The following is a 13732-nucleotide window of genomic DNA, read 5'->3' on the forward strand; positions in this document are numbered from 1 at the left end:
CACAGAACCAGGGCGGGATCCCAGGGACAGAGATGTAGATAGGAGGAGCCAAGCATCGCACAGAACCAGGGCGGGATCCCGGGGACACAATGTATCAGGGACAGAGATGTAGATGAGAGGAGCCAACCATCGCACAGAACCAGGGCGGGATCCCAGGGACAGAGATGTAGATAGGAGGAGCCAAGCATCGCACAGAACCAGGGCGGGATCACAGGGACACAATGTATCAGGGACAGAGATGTAGGGACGGTGGAGAGAAGCATCGCACAGAACCAGGGCGGGATCCCAGGGACACAATGTATCAGGAACAGAGATGTAGATGAGAGGAGCCAAGCATCGCACAGAACCAGGGCGGGATCCCAGGGACACAATGTATCAGGAACAGAGATGTAGATGGGAGGAGCCAAGCATCGCACAGAACCAGGGCGGGATCCCTGGGACACAATGTATCAGGGACAGAGATGTAGATGAGAGGAGCCAAGCATCGCACAGAACCAGGGCGGGATCCCAGGGACACAATGTATCAGGGACAGAGATGTAGATGAGAGGAGCCAAGCATCGCACAGAACCAGGGCGGGATCCCAGGGACACAATGTATCAGGGACAGAGATGTAGATGAGAGGAGCCAACCATCGCACAGAACCAGGGCGGGATCCCAGGGACAGAGATGTAGATGAGAGGAGCCAAGCATCGCACAGAACCAGGGCGGGATCCCAGGGACACAATGTATCAGGGACAGAGATGTAGATGGGAGGAGCCAAGCATCGCACAGAACCAGGGCGGGATCACAGGGACACAATGTATCAGGAACAGAGATGTAGATGAGAGGAGCCAAGCACCGCACAGAACCAGGGCGGGATCCTAGGGACACAATGTATCAGGGACAGAGATGTAGATGAGAGGAGCCAAGCATCGCACAGAACCAGGGCGGGATCCCAGGGACACAATGTATCAGGGACAGAGATGTAGATGGGAGGAGCCAACCATCGCACAGAACCAGGGCGGGATCCCAGGGACACAATGTATCAGGGACAGAGATGTAGAGGAGAGGAGCCAAGCATCGCACAGAACCAGGGCGGGATCCCAGGGACAGAGATGTAGATGAGAGGAGCCAAGCACCGCACAGAACCAGGGCGGGATCCTAGGGACACAATGTATCAGGGACAGAGATGTAGATGAGAGGAGCCAAGCATCGCACAGAACCAGGGCGGGATCCCAGGGACACAATGTATCAGGGACAGAGATGTAGATGGGAGGAGCCAAGCATCGCACAGAACCAGGGCGGGATCCCAGGGACACAATGTATCAGGGACAGAGATGTAGATGAGAGGAGCCAAGCATCGCACAGAACCAGGGCGGGATCCCAGGGACACAATGTATCAGGGACAGAGATGTAGATAGGAGGAGCCAAGCATCGCACAGAACCAGGGCGGAATCCCAGGGACACAATGTATCAGGAACAGAGATGTATATGGGAGGAGCCAAGCACCGCACAGAACCAGGGCGGGATCCTAGGGACACAATGTATCAGGGACAGAGATGTAGATGAGAGGAGCCAAGCACCGCACAGAACCAGGGCGGGATCCTAGGGACACAATGTATCAGGGACAGAGATGTAGATGAGAGGAGCCAAGCATCGCACAGAACCAGGGCGGGATCCCAGGGACACAATGTATCAGGGACAGAGATGTAGATGGGAGGAGCCAAGCATCGCACAGAACCAGGGCGGGATCCCAGGGACACAATGTATCAGGGACAGAGATGTAGATAGGAGGAGCCAAGCATCGCACAGAACCAGGGCGGAATCCCAGGGACACAATGTATCAGGAACAGAGATGTATATGGGAGGAGCCTGGCATCGCACAGAACCAGGACGGGATCCCAGGGACACAATGTATCAGGGACAGAGATGTAGATAGGAGGAGCCAAGCATCGCACAGAACCAGGGCGGGATCCCAGGGACACAATGTATCAGGGACAGAGATGTAGATGAGAGGAGCCAAGCATCGCACAGAACCAGGGCGGGATCCCAGGGACACAATGTATCAGGGACAGAGATGTAGATGAGAGGAGCCAACCATCGCACAGAACCAGGGCGGGATCCCAGGGACAGAGATGTAGATGAGAGGAGCCAAGCATCGCACAGAACCAGGGCGGGATCCCAGGGACACAATGTATCAGGGACAGAGATGTAGATGGGAGGAGCCAAGCATCGCACAGAACCAGGGCGGGATCACAGGGACACAATGTATCAGGAACAGAGATGTAGATGAGAGGAGCCAAGCACCGCACAGAACCAGGGCGGGATCCTAGGGACACAATGTATCAGGGACAGAGATGTAGATGAGAGGAGCCAAGCATCGCACAGAACCAGGGCGGGATCCCAGGGACACAATGTATCAGGGACAGAGATGTAGATGGGAGGAGCCAACCATCGCACAGAACCAGGGCGGGATCCCAGGGACACAATGTATCAGGGACAGAGATGTAGAGGAGAGGAGCCAAGCATCGCACAGAACCAGGGCGGGATCCCAGGGACAGAGATGTAGATGAGAGGAGCCAAGCACCGCACAGAACCAGGGCGGGATCCTAGGGACACAATGTATCAGGGACAGAGATGTAGATGAGAGGAGCCAAGCATCGCACAGAACCAGGGCGGGATCCCAGGGACACAATGTATCAGGGACAGAGATGTAGATGGGAGGAGCCAAGCATCGCACAGAACCAGGGCGGGATCCCAGGGACACAATGTATCAGGGACAGAGATGTAGATGGGAGGAGCCAAGCATCGCACAGAACCAGGGCGGGATCCCAGGGACACAATGTATCAGGGACAGAGATGTAGATAGGAGGAGCCAAGCATCGCACAGAACCAGGGCGGAATCCCAGGGACACAATGTATCAGGAACAGAGATGTATATGGGAGGAGCCAAGCACCGCACAGAACCAGGGCGGGATCCTAGGGACACAATGTATCAGGGACAGAGATGTAGATGAGAGGAGCCAAGCATCGCACAGAACCAGGGCGGGATCCCAGGGACACAATGTATCAGGGACAGAGATGTAGATGGGAGGAGCCAAGCATCGCACAGAACCAGGGCGGGATCCCAGGGACACAATGTATCAGGGACAGAGATGTAGATAGGAGGAGCCAAGCATCGCACAGAACCAGGGCGGAATCCCAGGGACACAATGTATCAGGAACAGAGATGTATATGGGAGGAGCCTGGCATCGCACAGAACCAGGACGGGATCCCAGGGACACAATGTATCAGGGACAGAGATGTAGATAGGAGGAGCCAAGCATCGCACAGAACCAGGGCGGGATCCCAGGGACACAATGTATCAGGACAGAGATGTAGGGGACACCCCCCCCCCCCCCCCGTGTACTAGGAGGTGTGTATTTTTGTGTGTGCTTTATCATTGTGTTGTGTTCCTGCTTCTAGTGTGTTGGACAGCCCCGGTAGACTGGACGAGGAGCATCGCCTGATCGCACGATACGCTGCGCGTCTGGCAGCAGAAGCCGCCAACTCGGTGAGACGGTAACAATGCTGGTGTATTCGGGTAATGGTGGTCTTAGTCTTGTGTGTGGTCACCATTAATATGTCAGTATACCTACTGTAAGACATTGTGGTCTGCCGGGACTGCGGGTGTGTGTGCGCACTTAGCTTAGGCTTCCTCTTGTGTTGTGTGACGTAGCTTGTGGTTTGCAGGATAACTGTATAGTATAGTATTCAGGACACTCAGGATAACTGTATAGTATAGTATGCAGGACACTCAGGATAACTGTATAGTATAGTATGCAGGACACTTAGGGTAACTGTATAGTATAGTATGCAGGACACTTAGGGTAACTGTATAGTATGCAGGACACTTAGGGTAACTGTAAAGTCTGTAGTATGCAGGACACTTAGGATAACTGTATAGTATAGTATGCAGGACACTTAGGGTAACTGTGTAGTATAGTATGCAGGACACTTAGGGTAACTGTATAGTATACAGGACACTTAGGGTAACTGTATAGTATAGTATGCAGGACACTTAGGGTAACTGTAAAGTCTGTAGTATGCAGGACACTTAGGGTAACTGTATAGTATGCAGGACACTTAGGATAACTGTATAGTATAGTATGCAGGACACTTAGGGTAACTGTATAGTCTGTAGTATGCAGGACACTTAGGGTAACTGTATAGTTTGCAGGACACTTAGGGTAACTGTATAGTATAGTATTCAGGACACTTAGGATAACTGTATAGTATGCAGGACACTTAGGATAACTGTATAGTCTGTAGTATGCAGGACACTTAGGGTATCTGTATAGTCTGTAGTATGCAGGACACTTAGGGTAACTTTATAGTCTGTAGTACACAGGACACTCAGGATAACTGTATAGTATTCAGGACACTTAGGATAACTGTATAGTATGCAGGACACTTAGGATAACTGTATAGTCTGTAGTATGCAGGACACTTAGGATTACTGTATAGTATAGTATGCAGGACACTTAGGATAACTGTATAGCCTGTAGTATGCAGGACACTTAGGGTAACTTTCATAGTATAGTATGCAGGACACTTAGGATAACTGTATAGTATAGTATGCAGGACACTTAGGGTAACTGTATAGTATAGTATGCAGGACACTTAGGATAACTGTATAGTATAGTATGCAGGACACTTAGGGTAACTGTATAGTATAGTATGCAGGACACTTAGGGTAACTGTATAGTATAGTATGCAGGACACTTAGGATAACTGTATAGTATGCAGGACACTTAGGGTAACTGTATAGTCTGTAGTATGCAGGACACTTAGGGTAACTGTGTAGTATAGTATGCAGGACACTTAGGGTAACTGTATAGTATGCAGGACACTTAGGGTAACTGTATAGTATAGTATGCAGGACACTTAGGGTAACTGTATAGTATAGTATGCAGGACACTTAGGGTAACTGTATAGTCTGTAGTATGCAGGACACTTAGGGTAACTGTATAGTATGCAGGACACTTAGGGTAACTGTATAGTATAGTATTCAAGACACTTAGGATAACTGTATAGTATACAGGACACTTAGGATAACTGTATAGTCTGTAGTATGCAGGACACTTAGGATTACTGTATAGTATAGTATGCAGGACACTTAGCATAACTGTATAGCCTGTAGTATGCAGGACACTTAGGGTAACTTTCATAGTATAGTATGCAGGACACTTAGGATAACTGTATAGTATAGTATGCAGGACACTTAGGGTAACTGTATAGTATAGTATGCAGGACACTTAGGATACCTGTATAGTATAGTATGCAGGACACTCAGGGTAACTGTATAGTATAGTATGCAGGACACTTAGGGTAACTGTATAGTATAGTATGCAGGACACTTAGGATAACTGTATAGTATGCAGGACACTTAGGGTAACTGTATAGTCTGTAGTATGCAGGACACTTAGGGTAACTGTGTAGTATAGTATGCAGGACACTTAGGGTAACTGTATAGTATAGTATGCAGGACACTTAGGGTAACTGTATAGTATAGTATGCAGGACACTTAGGGTAACTGTATAGTCTGTAGTATGCAGGACACTTAGGATAACTGTATAGTATAGTATGCAGGACACTTCGGGTAACTTTATAGTCTGTAGTATGCAGGACACATAGGGTAACTGTATAGTATAGTATGCAGGACACTTAGGGTAACTGTATAGTATAGTATGCAGGACACTTAGGGTAACTGTATAGTATAGTATGCAGGACACTTAGGGTAACTGTATAGTCTGTAGTATGCAGGACACTTAGGATAACTGTATAGTATAGTATGCAGGACACTTAGGGTAACTGTATAGTCTGTAGTATGCAGGACACTTAGGATAACTGTATAGTATGCAGGACACTTAGGGTAACTGTATAGTATAGTATGCAGGACACTTAGGATAACTGTATAGTCTGTAGTATGCAGGACACTAAGCATAACGCTGTAGCCTGGTAAAGGATAGTCACAGAACGCTGCTGGTCTCTGACACTATGTGTGGTCTCTTGTGCAGCCTCGTCCTCCCACCGAGCTCAGCTTCAGCTTTGACGCCAACAAGCAGCAGCGACAGCTGATCGCCGAGCTGGAGAATAAAAACAGGTGAGTTACAGGTGATGCACACAGTACATGAGCATGGTGCCGATTGTTACAGTACTTACGCCTGTTGCCATATAGTAAACGTCTCATTGCGAGTGCTGCTTTCCGCAGAGTGAGTGCTGTTTCCAGGAGTGCTGCTTCCAGGAGGGTGGGGGGGTGCTGCTTCCTGCAGGGTGAGTGCTGTTTCCGGGGAGTGCTGCTTCCCGCAGTGTAAATGCTGCTTCTGGCAGCTTCCGGCAGGGTGAGTCCTGCTTCCAGGGGAGTACTGCTTCCGTCAGGTGAGTCCTGCTTTTGGCAGGGTGTGCGCTGCTTCCGGCAGGGTGAGTGCTGCTTCCTGCAGAGTGAGTGCTTCTGGCCGGGGAAGTGCAGCTTTTGGCGAGTGCTGCTTCCCACAAGGTGAGTGCTGTTTCCTTGAGTACTGCTTCCAGGAGCGGGGAGTTCTGCTTCCTGCAGGGTGAGTGCTGTTTCCGGGGAGTGCTGCTTCCAGCCAGGGGAGTGCTGCTTCCGGCCGGGGGGGGGTGCTGCTTCTGGCCGGGGAAGTGCTGCTTCCGGCAGGGTGTGTGCTGCTTCCGGCAGAGTGAGTCCTGCTTCCGCCAGGGTGTGTGCTGCTTCCGGCAGGGTGTGTGCTGCTTCCGCCAGGGTGTGTGCTGCTTCCGGCAGGGTGTGTGCTGCTTCCGGCAGGGTGTGTGCTGCTTCCGGGGAGTGCTGCTTCCGGCAGGGTGTGTGCTGCTTCCGGCAAGGTGTGTGCTGCTTCCGGCAAGGTGTGTGCTGCTTCCGGCAGGGTGTGTGCTGCTTCCGGCAGGGTGTGTGCTGCTTCCGGCAGGGTGTGTGCTGCTTCCGGCAGGGTGTTTGCTGCTTCCGGGGAGTGCTGCTTCCGGCAGGGTGTGTGCTGCTTCCGGCAGGGTGTGTGCTGCTTCCGGGGAGTGCTGCTTCCGGCAGGGTGTGTGCTGCTTCCGCGGAGTACTGCTTCCAGCAGGTTGTGAGCTGCTTCCGGCAGGGTGTGTGCTGCTTCCGGCAGGGTGAGTGCTGCTTCCGGCAGGGTGAGTGCTGCTTCCGGCAGGGTGTGTGCTGCTTCCGGCAGGGTAAGTCCTGTTTCCGGCAGGGTGTGTGCTGCTTTCCGCAGGGTGAGTGCTGTTTCCAGGAGTGCTGCTTGCAGGAGGGTGGGGGGGTTCTGCTTCCTGCAGGGTGAGTGCTGTTTCCGGGGAGTGCTGCTTCCCGCAGTGTAAATGCAGCTTCTGGCAGAGGGAGTGGTGTTTCCGACAGGGTGAGTCCTGCTTCCAGGGGAGTACTGCTTCCGTCAGGTGAGTCCTGCTTTTGGCAGGGTGTGCGCTGCTTCCGGCAGGGTGAGTGCTGCTTCCTGCAGAGTGAGTGCTTCTGGCGGGGGGAATGCAGCTTCTAGCCGGGGAAGTGCAGCTTTTGGCGAGTGCTGCTTCCCACAAGGTGAGTGCTGTTTCCGGGAGTACTGCTTCCAGGAGCGGGGAGTTCTGCTTCCTGCAGGGTGAGTGCTGTTTCCGGGGAGTCCTGCTTCCCGCAGGGGGAGTGCTGCTTCCAGCCAGGGGAGTGCTGCTTCCGGCCGGGGGGGGGGGGTGCTGCTTCTGGCTGGGGAAGTGCTTCTTCTGGCCGAGGGAGTTCTGTTTCCGGCAGGGTGTGTGCTGCTTCCGGCAGGGTGTGTGCTGCTTCCGACAGGGTGTGTGCTGCTTCCGGCAAGGTGTGTGCTGCTTCCGGCAGGGTGTGTGCTGCTTCCGGCAGGGTGTGTGCTGCTTCCGGGGAGTGCTGCTTCCAGCAGGGTGTGTGCTGCTTCCGGCAAGGTGTGTGCTGCTTCCGGCAGGGTGTGTGCTGCTTCCGGCAGGGTGTGTGCTGCTTCCGGGGAGTGCTGCTTCCGGCAGGGTGTGTGCTGCTTCCGGCAGGGTGTGTGCTGCTTCCGGGGAGTGCTGCTTCTGGCAGGGTGTGTGCTGCTTCCGGGGAGTGCTGCTTCCGGCAGGGTGTGTGCTGCTTCCGGCAGGGTGTGTGCTGCTTCCGGGGAGTGCTGCTTCCGGCAGGGTGTGTGCTGCTTCCGGCAGGGTGTGTGCTGCTTCCGGCAGGGTGTGTGCTGCTTCCGGGGAGTGCTGCTTCTGGCAGGGTGTGTGCTGCTTCCGCGGAGTACTGCTTCCGGCAGGGTGTGTGCTGCTTCCGGCAGGGTGTGTGCTGCTTCCGGCAGGGTGAGTGCTGCTTCCGGCAGGGTGAGTGCTGCTTCCTGCAGGGTGTGTGCTGCTTCCGGCAGGGTGAGTGCTGCTTCCGGCAGGGTGTGTGCTGCTTCCGGCAGGGTGTGTGCTGCTTCCGGCAGGGTGAGTGCTGCTTCCGGCAGGGTGAGTGCTGCTTCCGGCAGGGTGAGTGCTGCTTCCGGCAGGGTGAGTCCTGCTTCCGGCAGGGTGAGTCCTGCTTCCGGCAGGGTGAGTGCAGCTTCCGGCAGGGTGTGTGCTGCTTCCGGCAGGGTGAGTGCTGCTTCCGGCAGGGTGTGTGCTGCTTCCGGCAGGGTGTGTGCTGCTTCCGGCAGGGTGTGTGCTGCTTCCGGCAGGGTGTTTGCTGCTTCCGGGGAGTGCTGCTTCCGGCAGGGTGTGTGCTGCTTCCGGCAGGGTGTGTGCTGCTTCCGGGGAGTGCTGCTTCCGGCAGGGTGTGTGCTGCTTCCGCGGAGTACTGCTTCCAGCAGGTTGTGAGCTGCTTCCGGCAGGGTGTGTGCTGCTTCCGGCAGGGTGAGTGCTGCTTCCGGCAGGGTGAGTGCTGCTTCCGGCAGGGTGTGTGCTGCTTCCGGCAGGGTAAGTCCTGTTTCCGGCAGGGTGTGTGCTGCTTTCCGCAGGGTGAGTGCTGTTTCCAGGAGTGCTGCTTGCAGGAGGGTGGGGGGGTTCTGCTTCCTGCAGGGTGAGTGCTGTTTCCGGGGAGTGCTGCTTCCCGCAGTGTAAATGCAGCTTCTGGCAGAGGGAGTGGTGTTTCCGACAGGGTGAGTCCTGCTTCCAGGGGAGTACTGCTTCCGTCAGGTGAGTCCTGCTTTTGGCAGGGTGTGCGCTGCTTCCGGCAGGGTGAGTGCTGCTTCCTGCAGAGTGAGTGCTTCTGGCGGGGGGAATGCAGCTTCTAGCCGGGGAAGTGCAGCTTTTGGCGAGTGCTGCTTCCCACAAGGTGAGTGCTGTTTCCGGGAGTACTGCTTCCAGGAGCGGGGAGTTCTGCTTCCTGCAGGGTGAGTGCTGTTTCCGGGGAGTCCTGCTTCCCGCAGGGGGAGTGCTGCTTCCAGCCAGGGGAGTGCTGCTTCCGGCCGGGGGGGGGGGGTGCTGCTTCTGGCTGGGGAAGTGCTTCTTCTGGCCGAGGGAGTTCTGTTTCCGGCAGGGTGTGTGCTGCTTCCGGCAGGGTGTGTGCTGCTTCCGACAGGGTGTGTGCTGCTTCCGGCAAGGTGTGTGCTGCTTCCGGCAGGGTGTGTGCTGCTTCCGGCAGGGTGTGTGCTGCTTCCGGGGAGTGCTGCTTCCAGCAGGGTGTGTGCTGCTTCCGGCAAGGTGTGTGCTGCTTCCGGCAGGGTGTGTGCTGCTTCCGGCAGGGTGTGTGCTGCTTCCGGGGAGTGCTGCTTCCGGCAGGGTGTGTGCTGCTTCCGGCAGGGTGTGTGCTGCTTCCGGGGAGTGCTGCTTCTGGCAGGGTGTGTGCTGCTTCCGGGGAGTGCTGCTTCCGGCAGGGTGTGTGCTGCTTCCGGCAGGGTGTGTGCTGCTTCCGGGGAGTGCTGCTTCCGGCAGGGTGTGTGCTGCTTCCGGCAGGGTGTGTGCTGCTTCCGGCAGGGTGTGTGCTGCTTCCGGGGAGTGCTGCTTCTGGCAGGGTGTGTGCTGCTTCCGCGGAGTACTGCTTCCGGCAGGGTGTGTGCTGCTTCCGGCAGGGTGTGTGCTGCTTCCGGCAGGGTGTGTGCTGCTTCCGGCAGGGTGAGTGCTGCTTCCGGCAGGGTGAGTGCTGCTTCCTGCAGGGTGTGTGCTGCTTCCGGCAGGGTGAGTGCTGCTTCCGGCAGGGTGTGTGCTGCTTCCGGCAGGGTGTGTGCTGCTTCCGGCAGGGTGAGTGCTGCTTCCGGCAGGGTGAGTGCTGCTTCCGGCAGGGTGAGTGCTGCTTCCGGCAGGGTGAGTCCTGCTTCCGGCAGGGTGAGTCCTGCTTCCGGCAGGGTGAGTGCAGCTTCCGGCAGGGTGTGTGCTGCTTCCGGCAGGGTGAGTGCTGCTTCCGGCAGGGTGTGTGCTGCTTCCGGCAGGGTGTGTGCTGCTTCCGGCAGGGTGTGTGCTGCTTCCGGCAGGGTGTTTGCTGCTTCCGGGGAGTGCTGCTTCCGGCAGGGTGTGTGCTGCTTCCGGCAGGGTGTGTGCTGCTTCCGGCAGGGTGTGTGCTGCTTCCGGGGAGTGCTGCTTCCGGCAGGGTGTGTGCTGCTTCCGCGGAGTACTGCTTCCAGCAGGTTGTGAGCTGCTTCCGGCAGGGTGTGTGCTGCTTCCGGCAGGGTGAGTGCTGCTTCCGGCAGGGTGAGTGCTGCTTCCGGCAGGGTGTGTGCTGCTTCCGGCAGGGTAAGTCCTGTTTCCGGCAGGGTGTGTGCTGCTTTCCGCAGGGTGAGTGCTGTTTCCAGGAGTGCTGCTTGCAGGAGGGTGGGGGGGTTCTGCTTCCTGCAGGGTGAGTGCTGTTTCCGGGGAGTGCTGCTTCCCGCAGTGTAAATGCAGCTTCTGGCAGAGGGAGTGGTGTTTCCGACAGGGTGAGTCCTGCTTCCAGGGGAGTACTGCTTCCGTCAGGTGAGTCCTGCTTTTGGCAGGGTGTGCGCTGCTTCCGGCAGGGTGAGTGCTGCTTCCTGCAGAGTGAGTGCTTCTGGCGGGGGGAATGCAGCTTCTAGCCGGGGAAGTGCAGCTTTTGGCGAGTGCTGCTTCCCACAAGGTGAGTGCTGTTTCCGGGAGTACTGCTTCCAGGAGCGGGGAGTTCTGCTTCCTGCAGGGTGAGTGCTGTTTCCGGGGAGTCCTGCTTCCCGCAGGGGGAGTGCTGCTTCCAGCCAGGGGAGTGCTGCTTCCGGCCGGGGGGGGGGGGGGTGCTGCTTCTGGCTGGGGAAGTGCTTCTTCTGGCCGAGGGAGTTCTGTTTCCGGCAGGGTGTGTGCTGCTTCCGGCAGGGTGTGTGCTGCTTCCGACAGGGTGTGTGCTGCTTCCGGCAAGGTGTGTGCTGCTTCCGGCAGGGTGTGTGCTGCTTCCGGCAGGGTGTGTGCTGCTTCCGGGGAGTGCTGCTTCCAGCAGGGTGTGTGCTGCTTCCGGCATGGTGTGTGCTGCTTCCGGCAGGGTGTGTGCTGCTTCCGGCAGGGTGTGTGCTGCTTCCGGGGAGTGCTGCTTCCGGCAGGGTGTGTGCTGCTTCCGGCAGGGTGTGTGCTGCTTCCGGGGAGTGCTGCTTCTGGCAGGGTGTGTGCTGCTTCCGGGGAGTGCTGCTTCCGGCAGGGTGTGTGCTGCTTCCGGCAGGGTGTGTGCTGCTTCCGGGGAGTGCTGCTTCCGGCAGGGTGTGTGCTGCTTCCGGCAGGGTGTGAGCTGCTTCCGGCAGGGTGTGTGCTGCTTCCGGGGAGTGCTGCTTCTGGCAGGGTGTGTGCTGCTTCCGCGGAGTACTGCTTCCGGCAGGGTGTGTGCTGCTTCCGGCAGGGTGTGTGCTGCTTCCGGCAGGGTGTGTGCTGCTTCCGGCAGGGTGTGTGCTGCTTCCGGCAGGGTGAGTGCTGCTTCCGGCAGGGTGAGTGCTGCTTCCTGCAGGGTGTGTGCTGCTTCCGGCAGGGTGAGTGCTGCTTCCGGCAGGGTGTGTGCTGCTTCCGGCAGGGTGTGTGCTGCTTCCGGCAGGGTGAGTGCTGCTTCCGGCAGGGTGAGTGCTGCTTCCGGCAGGGTGAGTGCTGCTTCCGGCAGGGTGAGTCCTGCTTCCGGCAGGGTGAGTGCAGCTTCCGGCAGGGTGTGTGCTGCTTCCGGCAGGGTGAGTGCTGCTTCCGGCAGGGTGAGTGCTGCTTCCGGCAGGGTGTGTGCTGCTTCCTGCAGGGTGTGTGCTGCTTCCGGCAGGGTGTGTGCTGCTTCCGGCAGGGTGAGTGCTGCTTCCGGCAAGGTGAGTGCTGCTTCCGGCATGGTGAGTCCTGCTTCCGGCAGGGTGAGTGCTGCTTCCGGCAGGTTGCTCCGTATTACGGAAACCACTAATCACGGAGCCAGATTGACCCCTCACAGACATCTCTTGTTACAGGGAAATACTGCAGGAGATCCAGCGTCTGCGCCTGGAGCATGAGCAGGCCTCCCAGCCCACCCCAGAGAAGGCTCAGCAGAACCCCACACTGCTGGCAGAGCTCCGACTGCTACGGTAAGCCAGAGGGCACAGAACATGTATGTGACAGGGCAGCTATTACCCTCCGCCCCTGTATATAGATCCCTCCGGGCATATGAGCTACATGCAGGCGTCTCTTTCCTTACGTACTTATTGTTGCATCCACTAGGGGCGCTGCACAGGACCTGGCACTCAGCTATACCTCAGTAGTGTTGTTACTCCTCCCCTGCGTTCCCCAGCATAGTACGGAGCATTAGGCAGTCCCACTGTGTTCCCCTGCCCGGGTAGTGCTCAGTCATACAGCAGCACGGCCCAGTCAAATGAGCGGCTCGGCTCCGGCGCCCCTTGCTGGCTGCTGTGTAAAAAAAAAAATATATATATATATATATATATATTTTTTTTTTTATTAAATATATATTCATGTGCTTACAGCACATGAATAAAAATAGCATGCCCCTCCTCAGAATAAAATTCCTGATTTTTTTACACCAAATGTAAAAAACAAAACACTTTATTTTAAAAGTTCACCTTCCACTTCACCATAAAAAGATAGCGATTGCTACTCGGTGAATCATGGCGAAAAAAACCTTGAAATGTATTCGCCATCTGGTCATTGAATAGGGTGATTCACCGTTTTAGTCAGAAATTCGCCAAACAGCACAAATTCGCCATAAAAACATGGCGAATCAGGCTCATTGAATACCGCCCATAGTGATGAGTAGGTACCTGGCCATGTGTGGGTGGTCCTTACACCACAGTCATATCTAGCCACACACATGGGACCACCCTGCATCATATACAAGGGCAGTCCAACTCCGGAACCTGGCAGCAAAACAGAAGCCACAATATGAAGAGGTCCCTTCTTCATGGCCAGGATCCTCAGTAAGCACCCTGCTGTGCTCAGTGCGGCCTTCTTCTAGAAAGAGGTGCTGCAGCAGCTGCCTGCCCATCTGTGACACTGAGAATCTGGCTGGGTGTGGGGTAACTACTGATGAGGGGGTAACTGAGTGCCTGTTCCCTCCGCAGCCACCTTTATACCCCAGTGTCGATAAGTAGCAGCACACGGGCATCAGGACACATTACATAGATACACTGCTGTAACCCGCTGCCTGCCCTGTGCGTAGTCCCCGCTCAGGGGAAGGATTCCCCGCTGGCTGTCCTGTGTGTAGTCCCCGCTGCCTATGCTGTGTGTAGTCCCCGCTCAGGGGTAGGACGCTGGCTGCCCTGTGCGTAGTCCCCACTGCCTGCCCTGTGGGTAGTCCCCGCTCAGGGGTAGGATTCCCCGCTGCCTGTCCTGTGTGTAGTCCCCGCTGCCTA

The 13732-nt window shown here is 56.2% G+C and overlaps 1 protein-coding gene across 13 annotated transcripts in view; it reads left to right on the top strand.

Moving 5' to 3' along the window:
• The window catches only part of DTNB (dystrobrevin beta), a 266225-nt gene that overhangs the window by 171810 nt on the left and 80683 nt on the right, over positions 1-13732 (top strand). For all 13 annotated transcript variants that reach the window (XM_083178923.1, XM_083178909.1, XM_083178922.1 and 10 more), the window contains 3 exons: positions 3447-3534; positions 6041-6126; positions 12338-12451. In XM_083178923.1, coding sequence (XP_083035049.1) covers positions 3447-3534; positions 6041-6126; positions 12338-12451 — 288 coding nt within the window. The remainder of the gene's footprint in view (positions 1-3446; positions 3535-6040; positions 6127-12337; positions 12452-13732) is intronic.

The sequence above is a fragment of the Crinia signifera genome, chromosome 3, assembly GCF_055691185.1.
Source record: "Crinia signifera chromosome 3, ASM5569118v1, whole genome shotgun sequence".
NCBI classification, from domain to species: domain Eukaryota; kingdom Metazoa; phylum Chordata; class Amphibia; order Anura; family Myobatrachidae; genus Crinia; species Crinia signifera.